This window comes from Anolis carolinensis, chromosome 4 (genome assembly GCF_035594765.1).
Source record: "Anolis carolinensis isolate JA03-04 chromosome 4, rAnoCar3.1.pri, whole genome shotgun sequence".
Taxonomy (NCBI): domain Eukaryota; kingdom Metazoa; phylum Chordata; class Lepidosauria; order Squamata; family Dactyloidae; genus Anolis; species Anolis carolinensis.
In genome coordinates this window covers 228,426,009-228,452,199 of record NC_085844.1, presented here as the reverse complement: position 1 = coordinate 228,452,199, position 26,191 = coordinate 228,426,009, and the positions used below count along the sequence as shown (strand labels likewise).

General features: G+C 38.6%; 1 protein-coding gene across 2 annotated transcripts; it reads right to left on the bottom strand.

Moving 5' to 3' along the window:
* cse1l (chromosome segregation 1 like) lies at positions 1–26,191 on the bottom strand. Of its 2 annotated transcripts, none has more exons than XM_008110122.3 (25): positions 26,040–26,191; positions 21,964–22,059; positions 21,412–21,554; positions 19,850–19,951; positions 19,299–19,444; positions 19,050–19,140; positions 18,028–18,135; positions 15,968–16,060; positions 14,625–14,792; positions 14,400–14,529; positions 13,435–13,500; positions 13,087–13,289; positions 12,402–12,486; positions 11,674–11,735; positions 10,909–11,045; positions 10,450–10,553; positions 9,069–9,166; positions 8,472–8,622; positions 7,808–8,016; positions 7,193–7,290; positions 5,723–5,808; positions 5,256–5,337; positions 4,264–4,410; positions 3,411–3,642; positions 1–1,453 (listed from the first exon to the last, which is right to left on the bottom strand). In XM_008110122.3, the coding sequence occupies exons 2-25, from the start codon at positions 22,046–22,048 to the stop codon at positions 1,364–1,366; spliced, it is 2,916 nt and encodes a 971-aa protein (XP_008108329.1). In that variant the 5' UTR covers positions 22,049–22,059; positions 26,040–26,191; the 3' UTR covers positions 1–1,363. The 2 variants fall into 2 exon arrangements, with proteins under 2 accessions (XP_008108329.1, XP_003220667.1); XM_003220619.4 differs by lacking the exon at positions 26,040–26,191 and adding an exon at positions 25,682–25,826.

The window sequence follows — 26,191 nt, the reverse complement described above, 5'->3', positions numbered from 1 at the left end:
TTAAGTTTGTTTAATTTTATTCAGGGGTACACAAATGTTAACATGTCAGACCTTTCATTTCTGGTGAGCAAATACAAATAAAGAAACCTGAGTCTAAACAGCAATGTTGTTTTTCTTCATGCCCAACTTCTGTCAATCTAATTTTTTGCTTTTTGGCTGTTGAGCATTTTATAGAGTACGATTTCCTTATTCTCGCAATTAAAGTCAATTTGCACATTTGAGTTGTCATCATTATTCTCATATATATTGCCATGATTGAGACCAGGTATTTACCAATACAGTCAACAATGATCACAATTGTATTTGCTTGAAAAGAAATTTCCATAAGTCACTGGAACTGCTGGCAGACATCTATCCAGTCCACAGTCAGGTTCAAACATCAGATTTATTCATGCAAGCATGAACTCTCAAATTAAACACAGAGCAAAATGTATTTTGTGAAGTGGTATGAAGTTTTAAAAGGAAAATCCCTAAACAGGGAAATGGTTCACAAAAATATATTTAAATCCTCACTTGTATGGCCCTTGCTTTGGTTAATAATGCATCTGGACTAGTTTCTCTGGCTCTATATTCAAACAGTATGTGCCACACTAGAAAAATGGTTTTAATACAATTGATTCATATAACTTTGTAAAAAAAAAAAAAAGCCTGTGTCGTATTCTTGCTTCAGAAAATGACTTGCATGTGATTCTAACATAATCAGAGTTATGTGGGGTTCAGGAAGAGTCACTTTCTGTCAAGAGTAAAATCCCCCCATCTGCCTTCATAATGTTCTCTGAGCTTCATGCTTCCAATGTTAAGTTCCATACTAATAAAAAAATAACTTTAGTCATGAACCGTTTTAAAATAAAGCTGAGGTGGAATGCCAAATTCAATGGGCTGGATATGGCATGGTACTGACAGCGTTTTTTGTAGACAGCTACAATTTATTCTACCATAGTAAGACATACATTGCTAGACAGATACTTTAAACAAAGGCTTATTTATTCACAATTCTGATAAACTTTGACACAAAAACACAAATGACAATAAACTGAAATAAAAATTAGTGACAAAATGAGTGTGCCGCCAGTACTCTATACATTTTAAAATGTTACTGAAACACTGCATATGTGGAACTCCTATCAACCCCCAATGATGAACTATTACTATTCCATTTGAAAGCAAACTGGAAATGGGAAAGTCACTTGCTTCTTCACCTATAATCACATGAACAAAATATAATGCAGCTTCTGCATCAAGCAATAATTCAGTGATGTTTTCTTGGAGTGGCAACTTCTTGTGTCCTGTCCAAGCTTTGTTTAGAAGACAGTCAATATCAAGTGTTCTTTTGCACAACGTTGAAATTTTGCCACTCAAAATGTCAGAGCAATGTTACACTCGCAGCTTGCAAGTATCCTTGAAGAAACTGCAAAGCGTCTGCATTCAGGCTGGTGCTCAGCATTGAGGGAACCTTCAAACACAAGATACACAACACATTGATAGATACCCTGTAACAAAACAGCTTAGTGATAAGCATAAAAGTAAAGGTTTCCCCCTGACATTAAGTCTAGTTATGTCTGACTTTGGGGGTTGGTGCTCATCTCCATTTCTAAGCTGAAGAGCCGGTGCTGTCTGTAGATACCTCCAAGGTCATGTGGCCGGCATGACTGTATGGAGAACAACCAGGGGTTCCAGTGATAATCATATGAGAGATTTCTGTACTCCTCAGCATTAATTGACTTGCACTCAGCCTGTTATACGCTTCTATTATTACTTCATGCAAAATGCTAATATGCTTAATGATGGTATGTATAAGTTGTATTAAGATGTTAAATACAGTAGAGTCTCGGTTAACCGAGCCCTGGTTAACCGAGCCTCTGTATTATCCGAGGCGCTGCTGGGGGCACCCCTCCCTCTCCTTCTCTCGAGTGAAGGGAACTCGAGAGAAGTAGAGGGAGGAGGAAGCGCCACAGAAGCGCCCCGCAATTAGAGAGGGCTCGGCCCAGAGAAGTACCCCGTGATCGCTGCAGCAGCGCTCCTGGGGTGCTTCCCTGGGTCGAGGCCTCGCCCCTTGGGAAGCACCCCACAAGCGCTGCTAGGCAGTAGCGCTCCTGGGGTGCTTCCCAAGTGGTGAGTGCTCGCCCCTTGGGAAGCGCCCATGAGCGTTGCTGGGCAACAGCGCTCATGGGCACTTCCCTTAACTGGACTGCCAGGAGGGATAATAGGACCTCCTGGCAATACAAGTAGTTCGGTTATTCGAGGTTGGTCCCACCCCTTTATCTCGGATAACCAAGACTCTACTGTATAGGCATATATCTTTTTGAAAATACCATGTACTTTCCCATCTTAGATATTGGTTTGTTATTGTCGCATTTTTTGAAAAAATGGACAGTTGTATATTCTAATAATAAAAATTTTAAAAAGTCATTTAAAGCTCACCACTTTGCATATTACCAAGACCTAGTCATATCATATCAATAAATTTATTGATTAACCCTTAGGTCATATCACAATACCAAACCAAACAACAAGGCTTGATAAGACTTGATTACACTCAATGTAGTAAGTTAAACAAGACACTTATAATAATACAGTAAATAAATATGATAAAACTGAATATAAATAATGTATCGTTATCATCCCTACAATTTACCCCGATCAGCCCCACATATGTGGTTCTCAAACGTATTGTTTTGCTTAAATACAGAGCTGTTTTATATGTTATTTTTGGGTCTTGGCCACACATAAAATATGTTGATCTGATGTGAGATTCCCAATATATTGTCTGTTTGATATATGCACCAAGGCACAAGTCTCTCACCACCTGGTATAATTTACAATCAAATAATATGTGTGCTGTATCCTCAATTTCAGGTGCTCCAAGACCTAGTCATTTTGGTATAATGTCTGAAAAACTACAGAAATTGTGCAGATCTACATCTTTTATTTGTTCCTTAATTCCTTGTGTCCATTTAAAGATATTAAGCACCAAGGTGGTGGCAACTATTGTTGTAGAAGAAGGTTAACCATGCATGCAAGTGAGGAAAAGTAACAATTATTTTATCCCTTTTCAGTCCAAACTCAATAAATCTATAACAACATCTCAAGTAAGGACAGCAGCAATTTCTACTCTTTGAGGCATGGCCTAGTGGAGATGATTAGAGTGGGAAATTGGAGTTTAACATATTAAATGATCTCAAGACCAGATTAAATTAAAACTGGAGCACACCATGAAAATCATTCATCACAGACTGTCAAATCAATATATTATCTGGAACTATGGTTGATTTCAACATAATGCACCTTTAAGCAAAAGCCCCCAGGATGAAAGTATTACATAGTGCTTTAAATTATAAAACACAACTTGTTTCTTCCACCCCCACTCACATCCCTGCTGTACAATTTAAGGGGTAAAACACTCAACTTACCCTGCCTGGACATGCAGTCGATAATTTATGAAGGGACTGTGCAAGATGGATTTTAGGATTGTTCACAATTTGGCCCACTGGATCGTGTTCTTTTTTTCCGGCAAAGGCGAGCTGGGAGAATGCAGTCTGGTATCCTGGTGTGTCTTCTATATCTATAAAGTGTTCTTCATCAGGAAGTGTATCATCCTCAGGTAACTCAAAGAGACCAATAAGGGCCTGGAGAAGAGGTGTCCTAAAAATGGAAGACATACAAAGTGATTGTTTTGGCAAAAGACTATGATAGATGTAGTTGCCAGAGCAGGAACTGACTCTTAAAGTTAAGGGTAAAGTCAGGTTAGGAAGAGCTGAAAATTTTGTTATCTGGATGTGCCTATTATTTCTGAAGGTATCCAAATGAAGAAGGCTTTCCTTGGTTTTGTCATATCCTTCTAGTGTACTTATCTGACTTTGTATTGTGTGAAGATGTGTACATATACTGTTAATAGCATGAAACCTTCAGACAAGTGATACAATTCTGTCTATATGCTCCACGTGAAGTGATACCCGCTGTCATCCATATGACCCAACCACAAGCTCATGAGAAAGGACATTTATTTATCTGTGCTCATGAGAGGAGGCTTTTTTAAGAACAGTGGGATGCTGCCTTGTAAATGTTCTTCCTCAGCATACACACACTTCACACTGTATTGAACTGCATCAGGAAGGTCTGCCTCTTAATGACTGAAGATGGCACTGCAAGCTTCAAATACAGGCACATTTAAGAAAGAGCAGGCATTTCTTCTTCATTCTGAGCAAAACTGTTTTTGCTCACATCAAACACCAACACAGTCACCAAAGTAATGGTTGCACTTACCACAACTTTGTGTACTCTGTATCCATCATAGGAGGACATTCTGTGAGTATTTTTGTGATGCCAACAGCACAGATTTTCTTCTCTACTTGTCCAGACACCTTCTGTATTTCTGGTATTATGATTTTTTCCAAAACCATTCCAAACATCCTATTGAGTGTCAAAAGAATCCAACTTAATTTTATTGTAACAGCTATCTATTTTATGTGTTTACAGGATCATTAACATAGTTGAGTCAGGATCTTAAATAGATGAACCTTCTGGCAATCCAATAAACATTTGTAAAGCAATGAAGTGATAAGGATGTGTACTATTCTGCAGAATCAATAACTATTTTAAACAAATTCATCTTGAAGCAGGACAGTATTTGAAGGGGAACTCACCATTAATGCAGAAGAGAAAAAACCGAGAAAGTATTTAAGAACATGAAATAGTCTATCAACTTCCTTGCTAAGAATACTGTAATCTTCTGCAATACATGCAGAATTCCATTGGCAACTATATCACTTCTGTTCTACCAGCTCCTTTGTTTCTCAAATTTTAATAATGTATTGTTGAAGACTTTCATGGCCGGAATCACTGGGTTGCTCTGAGTCTTTCGGGCTGTAAGGCCAGGTTCTAGCTTCTGGAACATGGCCATACAGCCCAAAGGACTCACAGCAACCCAACTTTAATAATCATAATCTATATGAAAATATAAACAAAATATATGAAAGTATAAACAATACTTTAATTGAAATCCTACTCTTAAAATGAGCAGATTTGAGTTTCATTTGAGAGAGGAAAGTGGGATATAAATAACAACAACAAATGTATTCAGCAATTTAAAAAGCAATGCTTCAGATATGCCTGAGCATATAAATGGCAGCATTTTAATAGAAAGACTAATCTCCCAGATCAGCTTGTGCTTAAAAATACATTTTCCACTTTAAGCTCTGCTGCCCTGTGAGTGGCCCCATGAGTCAGATGGAATAAAATAAATAAAATGTACTAACTTTGGTTGTATACTGTCAAATATTTCCTGCAGTGCAATTGCTCCATATTTTACACAGTACAAGTTGATAAAGACCAAGAAACCTACAAAAAGAACATGGAATTAAAAACTGTAAAGGGCATGTCTAGAGTATGAGGCACATAGTTTGCAATAAATCTGTGTAAGCACAAGGAATAAGTATGTACATGTTTATTACAATAAAAGAGCAATGCTTTTCTTTTTTGTACACATTAAATGGAATCTGGCAGAGACTTTCTCCATACTTTCTTCCCAGCTCTGCATTTATAATTACCAGACAAGGAAGCTCAAGGTTTTTATAGCCATCCCAAATTTTGCTCCGAGTCCCATTATTATTACTCTCCACCACTGCAATTAAACCAAACATTTAAAAATGCATGTTTGGATTCTAAGCATACCTAACTATCCATGCCTAAGATTCTTCCCACAGACCATCAATATGAAACTTACTTTTGATATATTTTGTTGTTTTGGAATTCTGAAGTCTTTGAAATAGCAGGATGAAAATTTGCTTCCTGTACTGATTAATGGATTCACTAGAAACAAAAGAAACACATACAGCCTGGTTATTTAATCCAGTTCACAAGTTCAGTATAACATTTACGTATATATTACGTTTCTTTCAACAAACAAGTCCAATATCCCTTATCAGAAGTGCTTGGGACAAGAGATGATTTTGATTTTTTTTTTCCAAATTTGGGAGTACAGTAGAATCTCACTTATCCAAGCTAAACGGGCCAGCAGAAGCTTGGATAAGCGAATATCTTGGATAATAAGGAGGGATTAAGGAAAAGCCTATTAAACATCAAATTAGGTTATGATTTTACAAATTAAGAACCAAAACATCATGTTTTACAACAAATTTGACAGAAAAAGCAGTTCAATACGCAGTAATGTTATAATTACTGTATTTACGAATTTAGCACCAAAATATCGCAATATAGTGAAAACATTGACTACAAAAATGGTTTGAATAATCCAGAAACTTGGATAAGCAAGGCTTGGATAAGTGAGACTCTACTGTACCTGCATTTGCACATACGCACATAATGAGATAACTTAGAGATGGGATCTAAGTCTAAACACAAAATTAATTTATGTTTCACATACACATACTGTGTTCCCTCACTTACCGCAGGGGTTAGGTTCCTGGACCACCTGCAATAAGTGAAAATCCGTGAAGTAGGGACACTATAATTATTTTAATATTTATATATTATTTTAGTAGTTATATACTATTTGATTTATTTTTTATTTATTTACAGCATTTATATTCCGCCCTTCTCACCCCGAAGGGGACTCAGGGTGGATCACATTACACATATAGGCAAACATTCAATGCCTTTTAACATAGAACAAAGACAAACAAACATAGGCTCCGAGCGGGCCTCAAACTCATGACCTCCTGGTCAGAGTGATTCATTGCAGTTAATTGCAGCTGGCTTGCTCTCCAGCCTGCACCACAGCCCGGGCTTTATCAACCAATTTATGTCTTTATCAACCAATCGTGTTTTCTTCCTATTGCCGCTTGGGCTCCTTTTCTCTCCCTTTGGATTCTCCTTCCTCCCTTCCTTAGGCTGTAAATTGTAATTTTTTTAATTTATAATAGTATTTTAGAGTTTATTGAAAAACCGCAAAACAGTGAATTGAAAGTGAACTACGAAGTAGTAAGGGAACACTGTATAAGTGAAGGTAATTTTATACCCAATATTTGTAATAATTTTGTGCATGAAATGAAGTTTGCGCACACTGGACCATCAGAAAGCAAAGATGTCACTATCTCAAGCCACCTATGTGGACAACTTTGGATTTTGAGGTATTTTTGATTTCGAAATAAGAAACGTTGAATGCCATTAGAAGTCCCCAAATAAGAAAACCAGTACTAACAAAACTGTTTGAAACTGATATAGTCATACTTACGGGGGCATGTACTCTATAATACTGTTAAGAAGATAGAATCCTTGATGGTCATTAAGTTTGGAAGCTATAAGTTTCTGGAACACACCTAACAGTCCAGGCTAAAAATGAAGGCAAAAACAACAAAAATACTTGACACTCAGAAAGGACACTCTTCTACTGGTGATTAACAACAAAACAACAAAACAAATTGACAATTACAAAAGTTCTCCAGAGAAGAATCCTGGTGCTAATGATTGCTAAAGCAACCAACAATTTGTGGATTTTATTTTTTTAATTTAACCAAGGAGTAGGTTAGAAATAAGATACTCAATGTTAGCCTACAGCTGTGTGTCCAGCAATACTAGGATACAGACTAAACAAACATTTTGTATTTTTGGTAAGAAGAAATCCTGTTTAATTCATCTAGGTTTGAAAGCACTTACTTAAAATGCGTTCATTTTTGGAAATCAAGAATGTGTTCACAATTTCTGATTTCTACCTATCAAAACAATCTGGGTCAGACTTTTTACCTTTCCAACAGACTATACCAAAAGAAGTTTGGTGGATACCCAATTCATCAACTATAATTGTTTAAACAATTACATTTAAAATGAACTGGAATTAGGTCATACATACAATTTTGTCAGCAGCAGCACTGGCTATCGTATTGGACCCTCTCTCCAAATAGGCCTGGAGGAGTCTCACCAGAGGAGGGATGTTTCCTGACCTTTCCCACAAGACTGGCTGAAGCAGATGTGGAAACAAGGCCATATAGGATGATGGGATGTCGTTCTTATGCATCTCCAAAAGCAGAGACATTACTTGGAACACATATGGAATGAATTCTGTTGAAAACCAAAAACAGCCTGCATTAGAAACTGCGAATTGTTGGGGAGGGCATGTTCAAATGTGGTAATATTGTCACATAAGAAGTTTAAGTGATAAAGGTCTCTACACCTCTTTGGTGAGTATTTGCATGGTGCTGTAGTTAGAGCAATAAATTAAACTAAGGTGATCTAGGCTAGAGTTCCTGTTGTGATCTTAGGCCAGAGACTATTTCTTAAATCTAATTTACATGCTGGACTGCAGGTGGGAGCTTTTGATGCCATCCTGAGAATAAACTGAAATATAACAAATTAAAAATAGATGCACATGCAACTATACCTTTTTACATTATTTTTCTTTCTTTCTTACCTTGGATGAGATACAAATAACTATTTGAATTCCAAGTATTGTACATAGTGTTAGAGTGACGACAAGTATTATAGTTCAGATAAATCAGTTCATGTTTAATTCATACCTTGCACATCATTCTGCAGAATCTCTGTGAATACCATAAACAAAGCATCTTCAAAGCTTCCAATAGCAGTAGGATTTGCTTTGCAAGTTATCCTTATTGACAAGCAAATTGATTCAAACATGTAATGATTAAAGTGAGGCTTGCTTGGATTCTAAAAACAAGAAGAGCACGAAGTCATAGATACGTAACATAAAATAGTAGTGTTTACTGAGATGAATTGCAGTGATCATGAGCATTATGTTATCTGACAACTAACTCCAGACATAGACTTTCCCAGCCTGTAAATTGCCAAAAATTGTTAATTTATTCTACACCCAGTTTATTTTACTTTGTCCATTCAGCGTTCAAAGATTCAAAGATTACCACAACATAGCCCTGCATACATAAACTAGCTTAATCACTCTTTTAATCCAGGCCTGCTTTCTCCCTTTCATATACTTGATTCCATAAAAAAGGAAAATCCACAACCAAGCCATTATTTTAATTGGCTACAGATGATGTAGAAACAGCTGAAATAAATTAACTTCTACATTAGATCAAGATTAATATAAGCCGAACAGATATTACAAATGACAAAGAGAGCTCCTCTGCCTTTACCTTGCTAACAGCAAGCAGTTTCTGTGTGAGTTGGTTGATGAGAGAAGGGATATATGGAATTATGGCTTCTTGAAGAAGAGAAAAGCTTCTCATGATAGCTGGAAATACAGAGATTTACATAACTGAAGGCAGAAAAGATTCCTGAATCATGTTTCATATTTCACATTTAAAAACTGCGTAATACTCAATCTTGCCACATGCAGTCAAGAACAGGAACTGGTTTATTAAGTTCTGTATAGAAATTAAAGCCAGTGCTTTAAAAATATGAGAACTGGAGAGCTCCAGGGCAGGAAAAAATGTTTGACTAGAACAAAGAGAAAAAGTATAACCCACAGGGTACATACTGTCAATAAATCTCACTTCTGCAGCAATCAAAACCCCTAAACCCCGACAATAAAAAAAAATCAGTGACAATTTTACCCCAAAGTGCAAGACAATCACTTGCAAATGCAGGGGCTTTCCTTTTCTACCCAGTGTCAAAATCTGAATCCTTTTTAGGTCCTTTTTTGTTAAAAACCTGCACAAAATGCCAACTAGGAAGGCAATTGCATGAATGGCTGCTGACACATCTGTGCAACTTGTAGCAAAAAATAAAACTGGGATATGATTTGTCTACTGATAATCACCCCTGAACTTTGTATCAAATATGGATTCAGATTACATTCCAGGCTTGATCACCATAACGAAAGCTCAACAAACTATATAATGGCATCAACTATTTGTAAAAAAGAAAGTAATCCTGGATTACTTTTGACAAGTACTATGGACCAAGGACGTTTGTCTACAACCCAGCTTTCTCCATCCTAATACCTTCCAAGTATGTTAGGCTGTAACTTTCTTTACTTTGTACCCACTATGGCCACTGGGGATTGTGAACATAAGGGGAACACTGGGGAGCCCATAAGTCACTATGTATGATAGTAACAAAATCTACATCCCATGACACAAACGTCTTCCTCTGGTAATGTTTTGGTGGGAGAGCAAAGAAATAATTTAAAAGGGTCTAAAGTGTTTACTGTGGAGTAAACCTCCTCAAAATCCAATCAGTACATGAACCCCATACATTGTGATGCATTTATTCTTTTTAGTTCGTATCTCTCCAGTTCTGATCAATTGTTACTTCAATACTCCTTTCTCCAAACTGGCCTCTTCCCTAAGAGCAGCAATACCACTGATGTACCCATCAAATCATGATGGTATCACAAAGAGCTATTTAAGTTAATGTAAAGGGAAGGCAATTGCCTTCAGTTATGCAATGGCATCACTGTTCCTAGGAAGAAGACCAGTTAACTAATATGCTACCAAAGGAGCAAAGTGAACAAGGGATATTTGGGTTAGAACACTCAGCATCTTTTTTTTTTTAACAAATGCAGCTTCTTACCTTTCATAATGTATTCATTTTCTGATGAACCTGGAAGTGTCAGAGCTTTGAAAAGGTTTGTCAGCAGTATTTCTACATATGGGGCCATCTCTGCAGGTGTAATCCTGTATTGGAAAAGAGAATACTTTTAACTCCCATACTATTGCATTTCTCCAATCACTCGTCAAAATCTCCACTCTGGAGAGTCAATCCTGACTGAACATCAGAATGAATGAAGGAAACATTACAAATATGATTTTCTGAACAGGGATTGGGAGTCTCTCCAAAACTACAGGGCAGCCAATTGGTAAGTCAAATTAAATCCTTGTTTAAAAAAGAAAAGAAATAAAAAGCATTCAAATATAGAGAATATATTAATCCATGCTCTTTTGAAAGAAAAGATTAAAAGTTACCTAATCAAAGCAACAAGAAGCCAAAAATTAAATAATCATTAGAATATATTGCCAAACACAAACTTACAGTGTAGTATTATTAGCCCCTTTCATTGTAAATAATCTTTCCAGAGCATGGGCTGCATATGTCTGAACAACAATACTTTCTGCTTGAAGATGGTTTATTAAAAGAGGAATGGACACCAAAAGTTGTTCTTTAGGTACCTGGAAAATACACATGGAAGTTCAAATGTTTTTAGAAGCAAAAATACCAGACAGTATGGACGAATTATATGAGAAATATTTAAATGAAATAATCTATTATTATAACCAGCGGAAATAACATTATTAAAATCTTTTGGCAATTATTTGTGTTAAAAGTCCGCCACCTTAGTAGACATACAGTCATAGATATGTGGATCTTAATGAAGTAACATGTTATTCTTTTAATCCAAGATGACAGGCCCAGTAAAAGGGCAATTCACTAGATTATTAAACATTATAGATTTTGAGTGTTGCAAGCAAGACAGAAGCTTACTTGAAACCTGCTGTGTTATTTAAAGTAACATCCAAGTATGAGATTGAAAGAAGGAATTTCCCACAATTATAGGTAAAATTATTTCTTACTCGCATGATAACTGTTACTTTGTTATTCAGCAGGAGATATTGAATCTATACATACATAAAACCCTCCAAAAATTATGTTCTCTTCCAAACTATCCATACTACATTATAAAATAGTATATAAGAATGCATGTATATTTTTAATTCATTTACATATATAATTTTAAGAACCAGTTTTACTTTATAGAATTATAGAGCATTACAGAATTCAGATTGAAAATCAACTTACTTGGTTCCTGAAAATCATGATGTACTTGATACCATCAGCTTTAAGGACAGGAAATTCATTCACTGTTAAAAATAGATTACAAGTTATTTAAGATGATCTAATGCTATATATAAAAATTAAGAACATATAGTAGAAACTCAAACAGTCTCCAAGTTTCCAATATTATTTACATAATTTTAATCCTCTAGAGGAAGCATGGCCAAACTATGGCCCACCGGGTGTTTTGGACTTCAACTCCCACAATTCCTAACAGCCGGTAGGAACCGTTTAATCATATCTAATAAAGTCTTCCACGGTTGTTTCTTTATTGCAGTGGTTATCAACCTGTGGGTTCCCAGATGTTTTGGCCTACAACTCCCAGAAACCCAAGCCAGTTTACCAGTTGTTAGGATTTCTGGAAGTGAAGGTCAAAACATCTGGGAACCCACAGGTTGAGAACTACTGCTTTATCACATAGATTTTTCCCATGTCAGGAGCAACTTGAGAAACTGCTAGTCGCTTCTATGTAAGAGAATTGGCCCTCTGCAAGCATGTTGCTCAGGGGACGCCTGGATGTTTTTATGTTTTTACCATGCTTGTGGGAAGCTACTCTCATGTCTCTGCATGGAGCTGATAGAAGGAGCTCATCTGTGCTCACCCTGGGTAAGTATGTAGGCCAAGAGCCTCTGCATGCCATAATTACACAGTGATTAATACTGGAAATATTTCATACGGAATTCTAAACTTACCGTTAGGAGACTTCAGGTCTGGTAGAATATGGTTCACAAAGAATTCTGTTAAATTCACAAGTTCATTGGCTTGTGTTATTCCATGCTGGAGGAGGAAGTGCAATAATTTTTTTTAAATGCAATTTTTGGATTGTCTTACTCATAAAGTCCTACATAGACACAATGTGCTAACGTTCTCATTGTGAAATTTGGGCTGTTTCTGCAAATGTTTACCTTGTGTTATTTAGTTTCTAACATTGCATCATACAGTGGAGAACAATAAATGAACATTCATGTTTTGCCAGAGACATCTAAATTATTAGATGCTGGACTAATGGCAGACGTAAGTGAAGATTAAATTAACTTCCATATTGTTTATGATACTGCCTAAGCTTTATGTAATAACCAGCTAATAACGCATATATACTGCAGAGTGCAGACCTAAACCAATTTAACCATTGGCTTTATAAGATCGAGGCTGGTCCCTATTTAGCCCAGAAAACATACAACAACCCTATATTTTCCTCTATTTGCCATAGGGTCTATTTTTGGTATTTCAAGGAGTTTTCATATTGCAATCCAATCATTTTACCAAGTCTGGAGGAGACTGGGAAGCAGAACACATTTCTTCAATTTAATTACCTTCTTGTCCTATCATACCCTGGAAAACAACATCCTGCAATTCCAGTCATATAATCCAATATACCTTTTGTGTCTGAGCCTTTGATGCCAAAGAAGTTACAAGATAAATAGCAGCATCTTTATGCTTCCAGTTGACAGATGGATTTTTTGCATATTCTTGCAGCATGGAGTTCACGTAACCAGAAAAGATCCCTGTCACAGGACCCTCAAAAAACCTGCATAGTCCTCTTACTAGATCACAGGCTGCTCTGCGTCTGGTATCAATATCTGCATCACACATAAAGGTAAAAATAAGATACATGCAATTACAAATAATGAACTACAAAACCAGTAAACCAGGTTCATGCCATTACAACCTGAAACTATTCACATTTTCTGATGTTATTTAAATATGGAATATAAATTTGATTACCAGAGCCTTCCAAATCTCTTCTGATATATTCTTCAGAATTATCTTCAAAAGCTTCTTCATCAGCAGCTGCAGAAAAGCAGTTCAGAGCAGTATTTTAAAGACCAGATATCATATAAACACTTGCTGCATCCCTCCTCCAAAGGGCAAAGTAACATCATAGCAATTAAAATGTGTAACATACTACAAATATATGCAAAAATAAAAAAACTTATTCATGGATCAATGTAAGAATTGTACTTTAACTCTTATTTAAAAGGAACCACCCCGTTCACTAAAATAGTCCTCTCTACCCACCATGGCACAGTTTCTGTCCCTTTTAAATGCTTTGATAGGAACATGATGGTAACAGCCAGGAGGAGGGACCCCTAGGCGATGTTGGCACTTTTCCATTTCTATGGAATAATCCTCAACTTCTTTTGCCCATCGTATCAAAATCAATAGTTTTGGCCCCAAACCCTGCCCTCAACTTTAAAATGAGCTCAACGTATACACATTATTTATTTATTTATTTATTTACAGTATTTATATTCATGTATAGTAGAATCTCACTTATCCAACTTAAACGGGCCAGCAGAACATTGGATAAGCGAAAATGTTGGATAATAAGGACTAAGGAAAAGCCTATTAAACATCATATAACATTATGATTTTACAAATTAAGCATCATGTTTTACAACAAACCGACATAAAAAGCAGTTCAATACATGGCAATGTTATGTAGTAATTACTGTATTTATGAATTTAGCACCAAATCATCGCAAAGTATTGAAAACATTGACTATAAAAACACTGACTACTAAAAGGCTGACTGCGTTGGATAATACAGAACATTGGATAAGCAAAGGTTGGATAAGCAAGCCTCTTCTGTATATAAAATATCAGTTATAAAGCCATCGTCACTCAAAATTAATTTTTTGCTTCCTACAGAAACTATGAAGTTTTTATTTAAGAAGAGAAATATTTACCTCTAAATTCCATGTTGGGAACAATAACTTTTTCACAAATACTTGTCAGTATATTCTGGTCTTCAAAGAGATGCTTATAATGGGGTCTCTCACAAACTGAGGCCAGAAACTGGATTGCATTACTTACCAACTACAAGAAGTGAAAAAATAAAAATAATGTATTTGAACAAAAGTAAAAATGTTCAGTTAAAACTGAATGGAACAGAACTGCACCACTGTACTTACCAAATCATATTTAACTTCTTGACCTGTTGTTACTAATAAATTCCAGATTGCTGTGACAAAACGAGGCAGGTAAGGCTGAAATTCTTCATCATATTTCTGGGCATACAAAGCAGCATTATCACAAATTTGGGATTTCAAAAGCTCAAGCAGACCAGCTTCTTCTTCATCCTGTCAATTACATACCAAATGAAAACACAAAAACCTTTTATATCTGCCATTTATAATTTGGCTGTCCACCCAAATAAGTACAAGGTGTACATGCCTTTACTATCATCTAAAACATTTTGATATGAATAGTAGACATGTGCGCGAAATTCGTTCTTACCGTTTCTTCCGTGTCTTCTGTTTATTTGGAAGCACAAAACAGAAAGCCCTTATTTCTACACGAAACTCAGCTCGACATGAAAGCCTGCTTTCGTGTGGACCTGAAATTTCATGCGTATGCGCTTCTTCTCTTTCTCCCCTCCCCTCCCTACCTCGCATCCACGATGCCCTGCTGGAGTTACAGCTAAGCAGCCCCAAATCCAGACCTCAGCATCAGGGTGGAAGGAACCACTTCCCCTCCCTTCTTTCCAGGCATGGGTGTGTGACTGTGCTGGCACTCAGCTGCAGGCAGGCACTGAAAGGCAAGTGTGCACTTTCCAGAGCTGCCTGCGCCCCACCACACACACACTTTCTTTCTGGGAGTGTGTGTGCGTGGGGCATGGAGCGTGCAGGCAGGCCTGGAAAGCTTGTGCGCACCTCTCAGTGCCTGCCTGCAGCTAAGCACCCACATAGTCACACACCCCACCACACGCACATGCCCTGCCGCTCACCACACTCTCAGAGTTGAAAGAAGGGAGGGGCGGTGGTTCCTTCCTGCTTGTTTGCTGAGGTCTGGATGTGGGGCTGCCTGGCCATGACTCCCGTGAATTAATACAGGGCATTGCAGGTGTGAGGGAGAGTGAGGGAGGAGGAGGAAGAGAAGAAGTGCAGTGCCTGCCAGGCAGCTGAATGCCTCAGGAAGGAGAGCCAGTGGGTGGGAAGCCCCCCCTCAAATAATGGGCCAATTTTCAGGCCCCTGAAACAAAACAATCAAAAACAATCGGGAGGCTTTCAGAAAACAGATCAGGCCCCACAATGAAAGCCGGAAACGAAACAGGACAAGCTTTTACCTGAATGCACACCACTAATGAATAGTCTCATTAAACAACATGCTAAACTGTGAATAACCACAGTTCAGAACTCAAGTTTTCATTGCAACGCAGAAGATTATGCACACTAAATAAGAGGAATAAGTTATTTTTTAAGATTAATTCCTGCCTAAATATAAATTTTAGAAAGGATCATATGTCATTACTTACGTCTGTCTGTAAGAGTTTGTTATCCAAAGTTAAAAGGTTATGGAAGTTCATCATCCATGTTTCCATGTTATCTTCAAAAAATTCAGGAAGGTCCTGCAAAATTATGGGGCATATTCATTTCATTTTTAAATTATGTATTTTCACTTAAATATTTTCTTAATTGAGGTTATCTTTTTACAAATTATAGTAAGCAAAAAAGAAACTCCAGAAACATTTAAAATGCCCCACCAAGATTATTGCTATAACACTTCCAATCACTAGAAGTGGTCCAGGTTCAAGAGGTCAAATAATCAGCTTCTCCTTTGACACTCAGAATGTTGCGGTTTTCATCTCACAATCACTACAGCACAAATAAATGGGTTCTATCAAATGATCAACAGAACAACAATCAGTTCTGTTCAGTGAATACCAAAGCTCTGATGGAGACATTAAGGTTTACAATGTTGGACCAATGTTGGACCCGACAGTTTTCATCGGTGCCTCGAGGCCATTATTGGATGGTTCCAGTAGGTTGAGGGTGAATCCAGCAAAGACGGAGATCCTATGGCTGGGCCGACCGGGCAGTGGGGATATCCAGTTGCCAACCCTAGATGGCGAAGTGCTACGCCCGTCTTTACTGGTAAAGAGTCTGGGAGTCCTCTTGGACCCTTCACTGACGATGGAGGCCCAGGTCTCCGCCGCTAGCAAAACTGTCTTTTTTTATCTTCGGCAGGCTAGACGGCTAGCCCCCTATCTGTCTAGGGACAACCTGGCTACGGTGATCCAGGCTACAGTCATCTCGAGACTGGATTACTGTAACGCCCTTTACATTTGCTTTCCTGTGTCGGTGATCCGGAAGCTCAAATTGGTGCAAAATGCAGCTGCCCGGCTCCTTGCGGGAGTCCCAGTAAGATGCCACATAACACCAATCTCACGGCAGCTGCACTGGTTACCAATTGAGCGCCGGATCACTTTCAAAGTGATGGTGCTTACCTTCAAGGCCTTACATGGTCTAGGGCCGATGTACCTGAGGGACCGCCTCACTCCCTACAAACCCCAGAGATCCCTCCGTTCTAAGGATCAAGACCTGTTGGAAGTCCCCAGTTTCAAGACCTTGCGTCTAACAACAACCAGACGCAGAGCCTTTTCAGCAGTGGCGCCATCTCTCTGGAACACCTTGCCACCTGAAGTTCGTGCCTTGCGGGACTTGTCGGCCTTCCGCAGGGCATGTAAGACACATCTGTTTCGGCAGGCTTTTGAGTTCTGTTGTTGATGTTTGAAAAGGTGCTTTTAGGATGTTTTTAAGATGTTTTTTAAAGATGATTTAAAGATGTTTTTACATTGTTGATTTTAGCTGGTTCTTGTAAGCCGCTCCGAACCCTAGGGGAGTGGCGGCATATAAGTTCGAAAAATAAATAAATAAATAAATATGGGAGACGGAAGTTCGCATCCCTGCTTGATCATAGAAACCCAATAGGTGATCTTGGACAAGTCACACTCTTTCTCAAGTCTCAGAGGAAGGCAATGGCAAGCTCCTTCTGAACAAATCTTCCTGAGAACACCCTGAGAAAACTCTGCTAAGAGAGAAATGACTTGAAAGTACACAAGTATGACAAAAATAACAAAGCTCTAAAAAAAGAATTCAAATTATTTGGGACTAATCTAATAGGTAATAAAGGAGGGGAGAGACCTTCAAAATGGCCACATAAAACATTCATCTCTATTATTACTTAACTATCTTCAAGAATGAAATAATCTGAATTTCAACAATCATTGCTTGCTTTATTCTTTTGCCTTCTGACCAAGCTTTGATCTACTTCTATAAGGATAAACAAAAGAAGACACGAAAGCCAAAAGGTCAGACATCTTATACCGTAAGGTTCTATAAATAGTTTTAATTTTTAAAAGTGCAAGAAACACTTTCTTGAGATATTTGTTTAGAACTTCCAAACATCATTTTTGACCATCAACCAATTTATGATTATTTAACTTGCCACCACTGAAATTGCTGCTTGATTTCAATGCTAGTCTGGGTTTCGAAGATCACAACTTTCAGATTGAAGAAGACAAAAAAGGCTTACCTGAAAATTTAAACTGTAGAACAGTTTAGCAATCAAAATCAGAGATGAGAAGAGAACTTTCAAAGCACTGGCATCATTTGCATGGGTACTGCAAAGCTCAATTGTGGCCTAGAAAAGTAAAGATTTGCCAACAAAATCTATTAGCTGCTATTCAGATAAATATGGTATTTAAACATGCAGCAATGTTACCAATCAATACAACTCATCCCTAATCTCAGAGATAATATTTTAACATTTCAATTGAAAACTGGGGGCAAATATTAAACATAACAAACAATTCTGACAGTATTAAAAATACCCTTCATTTCTCCTGGAATCAATATTTTAAAAAAACTCTTGTATAAAAACATACTGAATTATCTACTTTCAGCAATCGTTAATCTATATAAAATAGAAAGACAGAATGCACATCTCAAAGAAGGGCCTGAACAGCCTGAAGAGTAGCAAACATATTTTAGTCATCTTATAAAGTTAATAATAATAATAATAATAATAATAATAATAATAATGTTATTTCTTATCTGCCTCTCCTCGTGGCTTGAAGTGGATTACAACATAGCTTAAAACACTTAATCATCTTAAGCATTCTATAAAATACTTATTACTATGTATTTCTATAAAAAAATAAACAGAACAAAGATGCGAGTTTAAATTTTTTGATTGGGTAGGCCTGCTGGAAGAGAAAGGCCTTCGGATGTGTTTTGAATTCCAACACCTCATTTAGCTGTCGGATCTCTTACAGCATGTCATTTCACAGTCCTGGGGCGGCCAATGAAAAGGTCATTTGGGTGATGGTCACTAGTCAGGTTCTGGAGTAGCTGCCCCCCCAAAGGACCTAAGTGTTTGGGATAGATTGTACAGGAGAAGGCAATCTTTCTCCAGTTATGACACACACCTTATCTCAGTCTTTTAAATGAAAGTTATGACCTCATGGCTGTCAACATACATTTTTTAGGTTAAAATGCAAAAGCCTTTGACCAGATGCCATACAAATCAAATCCAAACTACACAAACCATGTTACCTTAAAGAGATTTGTCAAAGGTAGTGCAAAGGCACCAAGGACAAGTTTGATCTCCGTCCACAGTTCATTTGACTTAAACTCATGACGATATCTGACAAATAAAGAAAAGTTTGAATAAGTAAATTCTAATTTCTGAAACTGGTTGAAAACTACAATGAAACAAAAGAAATCCAGTTGAAATCAAAACCCAGCATTTTCGGAACAAAGTGAATAAACCACAACTTTGAAATGTGTGGATCTCTTCCACACCTTTTGAATAAAGAATGTGCTGTTTGAAGAACTCCATTAATGACATGGAAGTCTCCACTCTGAAAGCGATTCACCATTTCTGTTAGGAGGTCAGGCCACTTCTGAGGGAAATCTTCTCTACCAATAATGCTAATGGCATCACTTAACTGTAAACAGAAGAAGCATAAATGTTAGCTTCTGAACACTTTTTAAGACGTCTCACATGGCATATAGTATAAAATCTAATCACTCCAGTTTTTATTTTTTTAAGTTTATGCATGTGAAAGGAGTGATCTTAATATTTGCCTCAAGTTTTTAATCAGCTTCAGTTAGCAACTTATGGTGTTTTTTGACAACTGAATGTTTTTTATGTTCATGTTGGAAACGGCCCTGAGTCCTCTCTCCTCTCGGGGAGATGGAGCGGTATATAAATAAAGTTTCTATTGTTGTTATTATTATTGCTTTATCTGTTGTTTCTTGTTTTAGAACAGAATTTCATATAGCAACACAACAAATCTCTCTGCATAAAAACAATTCCTTCTTGAAACGAAGAGGACTTCTATTTATCTCACCTGTTTTTGAATTTGTTCTGGGCTGCTAAGCATAAGATGTACAATGTTGGATTTAATGGCTATCCTGTCAGTTTCACATATCTTGTCAGGTTCATCTTCAATCTGCAAACAAACAGTTCAGTAAGTTATCATAACTTCTCTATAAGGAAAAATGTTCACAATGAGTTTTTCAGGAAAGCGGAACGTTTCTGAAGAAAAAAGAGTAGCCCATACTCTTTAAATAACAGAAGCCTCTAACAAAACCTCTAGTGTAGTTATTAGTTATTGAATCTCTGGCCATCCACCAAATGTATTGAGTTGTATTGATCCAGCCATTATCTCTTAGATATCTTACAAAATTAATGTTGAAATCAAACAGCAAGGCGACAAACATCACCCCAGAAAAAAGACAGGTTAAAATTGATGAGATAGATAAGATATTGCAACCAAAGCTGCATGATAATACTCAGCTGCAAACACAACATAGAATCATAGTTGGAAGAGACCACATGGGTTATCTAGTCCAACACCCTGCCACGCAGAAAAAGCACATTCAAAGAATCCCTGACAGATGGCCACCCAGTCTGTTTAAAAATTTCCAAGGAAGGAGCTTCCACAACACTCCGAGTCAGAATGTTTCACAGATGAACAGCTTTTACAGTCAGGAAGTTATTCCTAATGTTCAGGTGGAATCTCCTTTCCTGTAATTTGAACCCATTGCTCTGAGTCCTAGTCTCCAGGGTAGTAGAAAACATAGTGGACTCTGTTTGTATAAAGCAGGATGGGTGGAATTTGCTGACAAAAGCAAGCACTGTTCCATTTTGTGCTCTAACCCTTCCCATTTTTAACTGTGAGATCTGGGCACATTTAAAAATGTGACTGCATCATGCTCAACAGTAGTAGCAATGGCTGCTTGGAAGCAGCAAGAGAGGTAGGCTTATAAACTCACCACCCTCCCCTAATTCCAGTTCTGAAAGTCAAGAATTCAAAGAAGGTTTTGACAAATAGGTTGCTTTCCCAGACTATCAATATTGCACCAAGAAGTGCAGCTGTAACATGTATTGTTCCCAGATTCAAGGTTATGATTGAATAATATGGATTTTCTATCACCAGACAGAATCCTAAGGCCAAAGCGTTACTGCAATTATTCATCCAGAGAATGCAAGTCCCCAAAACCAAGTATTGGGAATATTCTGCAAATCTGCATTAAAATTAGTGCAAAACATTTGCCATATCTGCACTTGGTGCTTCTGTTTTCCCTTTTCCTAAAATCGTAAGTATCACCAACTATAAGTATTTCAATGACTCAGAAAATATAGGGATGAACTTCACTTACATTGTTTGTTTTTGCTGGGTAGAAACCTATACCCATTCTTTCCATATTTCTGCTCTGGTACAAATTTTTCAGTTAAAGAACTAATGGGCAGAAACTTGTTTAATTTTTTAACCAAGTTGTAAGATATCTGATCACCTTTTACTTCAATTGATGTCCCCTATTGTGTTTCTATTAATTTATTCTCAACCTCTCATGCACTAGACCTTGCAATACCTATCTGAAAAACTCTAGTCACCAAAATACCTACAATTCTCCAATTTCTTTTAATATAGTTCTTGAACGTGACAGAGGCACAGACTTTGATGACATTATCTTGAGACTTCTCCAGGAGTGTCAAAAGTAGGAGGGGGTAATTTTGGCTTCCTTCAACAGACTCAAGGAATTTTTCCGCTGTAAAAGAACATCCTACATTTAGCAAAAAGCCTAGATATTCCACAGTTAAAACTTATTACTTAACATTATTTACTACATAAACAAGCTAATATTTAACATGACTGATAAAGGAAAGAAAGTAAAATTAACATTTTAATAAATTTCATATTGATAAGAGATGCAGCCCCATACTTGGCATGTGTTAGCTGAAACAAATTTTAAATGCAGATCATGATGCTGCTCTATATTCGAATAACATACTTCAGTGATATAAAAGCTTGAAACCCTTACTCCTAGCCAGTATCATTAATCTGAAAAATCTAAGAGGCCTCTAGAATGCCTAAGTAACCTCAGCGATAGTCAATGTCATGCTATCACAAGTTTCCATTCACTACATATTTAATTTTGACATTTTAAAACAATTTACCAGGGCGTCTTATGGCAGGATCTGGGTCTAGTGTCTTCTTTAAATATTCTGTCAAAGTCTGCAAATTGGCATCACTTAGCTCCATAACTGTAGAACCTAAAATTTAACAAAATTGTACTGTGTATAATTAGGTGCTATATATAAAAATACAATCAAGAAACTAAAAGTATACTCTGTATAATGTATTTGAAAAGTACAGTATTCATACAATGTTTGAAATATATCTATCACTTAAAATACACAACATACCACATTAGCTTCCTTTCCAACAGAAAATACAATTTAGAGTTAAACTACAAATGATGCAGATACATTGTATTTGAAGAGAAACTTTGATCTTTTTCATCCTATGTGACCTGAATTTTCAGTATATTAAGACATGTAAAACAGGACTACACATACACGCTGCTACCAAAATGTGTGATGCAGCTGAACAGTGATCTGCTCCTATGATTTTTACAGGATATGACTATGCAATAGACACCCTGGTAGTGACAATTACATATCAGTTTAAGAACCAGTGACTGAAAGAGACGTAAGCATGTCTGATATTTATATTCTGGTGATGATCTAAAGCAGTCGTTCCCAAACTTATTTGGCCTGCCGCCCCCTTTCCAGAAAAAAATATGACTTAGCACCCCCTGGAAAGGAGGGTGTGGCTTAGAGGGGTGGGCGTGGTTCCTGCTCAAGAGGGCGGGGCTGAGCCTCTCCCCTAGTCCAAGATGCAGGGCTGCGAGGGGAGGTGGGCCACTAATGGGCGGCCAGGACTGGGATGGGCGGAGTTACGAGCTCTGAGGCAGGGTTGAGCTTCTATCCCTGTACTGCGGCACCTGCCAGGACACAGGAGGCAGGGCTAGAGGAGAGGGCAGGGCCTCTTCCCAAGTGCCTGATGGGGCTGAACCTCTATACCCCGCCCCCGTGTTCTAACAAGCGCCTCAGGGGAGGTATATAGAGGCTCAGCCCTGTCTCGGGCTCTTGGGAAGAGGCCCTGCCTGCACCCCTACCCCCGCCTTTTAGTCCTAAAAGGCCTCTCAGGAGAGGTATAGAGGCTCAGCCCTGTCTCGGGTTCTTGGAAGGAGGCCCCGCCCCCTTCCCTAGCTCCGCCCTGTGTCCCAACAAGCTCCTCAGGAGAGGTATAGATTCTCAGCCCTGTCTCCGGTTCTTGGGAAGCCACGCCCACTCCTCTAGCCCCACCCCCTGTGTGTCCTAACAGGGGCCTCAGGTGCTCAGCCCTGAAAGAGGCCCTGCCCCCGTATCCTAATAGGTGCCCCTGGATCGCTCCAGCGACCAATTGGGGGCGGTAGCGCCCACTTTGGGAATCACTGATCTAAAGTATGTCATCACTGGTAATGTTAATATTCTCTTGATGCTTAAAATCTTCATAAGGTGGTTTGAGATTCTGGAAAAGTAGCCTATACAGATGTTTAAGTAAATTTCGATACCATACCATAATAGGCCAAATATTTTTAACCCCTGCATATAAAGTCAAATGTCACATACTAGTCTTTTGTCATGGCAAACATCTCATATTCACTACTTTTTGAAAGCTTTTCATAACTTCTTCAGTGTTTAACACTCAATGTTCTGTTTATTCAATCACTGTTAAACTGCTATCTTGCAAACATGGATAATAAGGATAATCACCAATATATATCATATATGGTGCACACAGAAGTAAAAAGATAAAAAACTGGGAGAAAAGAAATAAAATGCAAGAAGTGGGGAAAATACAATGCTATTTTTGTAGGCTGCATTTCACTTGGATCTAAGGAGTAGAAAATCAGAGCAGTCAGGACTACTAAGCATAATTACCAAGATTAATTTTATCTGATAACAAAATGGAATGGGTGAAGGGAAACAAGAGGCAAATTAGTTCAGCACAGATAGAACAGATAACTCAAAAGGATCCTTATCTGCAAGTTAAGGGATGTACCAAAGCCCATTCTGAGATGAATAGGGTGTTCCTTCAAAATAATATCCATAAAATATGGGGGCAGAGATGACAACTGACTCAAATCAGTTATGAATCTAGCAAATTCAATAGCTGTTAGCAAAATGGAAGCAACAACATCAGTCAAGATTAACGGAAACATAGATAAAATATTTGTAAAATAAACAGCTGTACAGCTGTACTAGTCAGACAGGTTATTTTTTTAACTGAGGGTAACAAGGATGAAAAGTGGCTCGAAAACCAGGACAATAAGTTGTACAAGGTGCCTCTGAGCACATACTCTGCAGAAGAATTAAAGCTTGCACACAAACCTTTTTTCGATATACTACTTATACCTCCTCCCCAGTTTTTTGAATTTTGAATACCTCTTTTAAAATGAAAAACAGGACTTTGGGTTGCTGCTGGGATTAAAGCACTGGGAATCAGAAGTTCCTGGCAATTAAAATAACAGAATCCCTCTTGTCTTCCAGCAAGTCTCCTTCAGATCTACTGACAATTGATAACTATGTTTATTTATTTATTTACTGTATTTTACCCCTCTCTATCTCAACCCCGAAGGGGATTCAGAGAAGCTTCCAAATTGGTAATAATTCAATGCCACATTAACATAAGACAAGCAAAATACAATATACATTGTGCATTAAATTATGAAAGTCATAAAATACAAACATATAAATACATACATAAATAAGCTGTTAAAACATTAGACATAGACCAAAAATCATAATCAAGAAGCCGTTCCAATCACATTGCCATTCACTTTGTAGCTGCATATAGCCCTATGCCACTCTCCAAATGTTAGATTCCATAGTCAGGTTTCGAAAGGATAGGAAGGAGAGCTGATCTAATTTCACTGGGAGTGAAGTTCCACAGCCAAGGGGCCACCACTGAGAAGGCCCTTGCCCCCATCAGCTGCACCTGTGAAGGTAGAACTGAGAGCAGCCTTCCCCCCAAGAAGATCTTAGCACCCAGGCTGGTTCATAGGGAGAGCTGCGTTCGGACAAGTAAGCTGGGCCACAACTGTTTAGGGCAGCAATTCACAACCTGTGGGTCCCCAGATTTTGGACTACAACTCCCAGAAATCCTAACAGCTGGTAAAATGACTGAGATTTCTGGGAGTTGCAGGCCAAAACACCTGGGGGACCACAGGTTGAGAACCACTATTTTAGGGCTTCTATCTGTCTCTGCGATGTGAGCGTTGTGCAGGTTGAGATGGGACACCTGTGGCCTTCCTCATGCTTTCAAAACACAGCTCCCATGATGGTACACCAGAGACAGAGCAGTGCCTGCATGGCCAGCAGTTACGCAACAGCCTGTCCCTCACAGATGTGCTAAAATATTCTCTGAACATATGAAGAGTGCTTTCCTTTCGTTAATAGGTCTCCCCAACATATCTGACACCACAAAATGAATGTTGGATATCAGTTTGATTGCTATGGAATTATGGGAGTTGTAGTTTGCTGGGTTACCAGCACTTTTTGGCAGAAGTTATAAAACTCGCAGGATTCCATACATAGAGCTATGGCTGTTAAAGTAGGGTAGATCAGTCATGGGCAAACTTGGGCCTTCCCTCCAGGTGTTTTAGACTTCAACTCCCACCATAAAGGAAAGCGCCTGAGGCTGTTTGGAATGGTGGGAGTTGAAGTCCAAAACACCTGGAGGGAAGGCCCAAGTTTGCCCATGCCTGGTGTAGATGCACCTTAAGAACCACATCATGTCAATTCCCGCTGACGACCCTTCAGAACCGGACTATTAGGCAGGCAATACCTCCAGGGCCTCACTGCTCCCCTCAGTCCCCCTTGGCGGTGAAGACGAAGGCGGAAAATGGAGAGGGACTGAAAGCACTCGGCTCACACGAACTCAGTAACACAGCATGGGACAGCCGCGATGACCAATCAACGGGCCGCTTTTGCTCCCGCCTAGGCCCCCGCAACCAATGGGGACCAACGTCGGCAAAAGCGGGCGGGCTACGACGGAACCAGCATGGTCGGGTGTCCGCCGCCTGTCCCTACGCCATGGGCCTGGATTTCGCTTCCCTTCACGGGAATCTCGCTCCGAGAGCCCGCCTCTTGCCCCTTCAGGGCTCCGGAGGCCACGAAGAAAGGGCAGCCCGTTTTCCCCTCACCTGGCGGATCCCCTGACAGCGGCAGCGACGGCGGCGGCACCAACTCCTCCTACAACTCCGCTTCACATTCAAACCTCGGTGTGAGGGCGCGGCGGCGGCGGCGGCGACGTGGTGACGCAATGACGTACGAAGACGTCTGTCCCCGTCCTTTT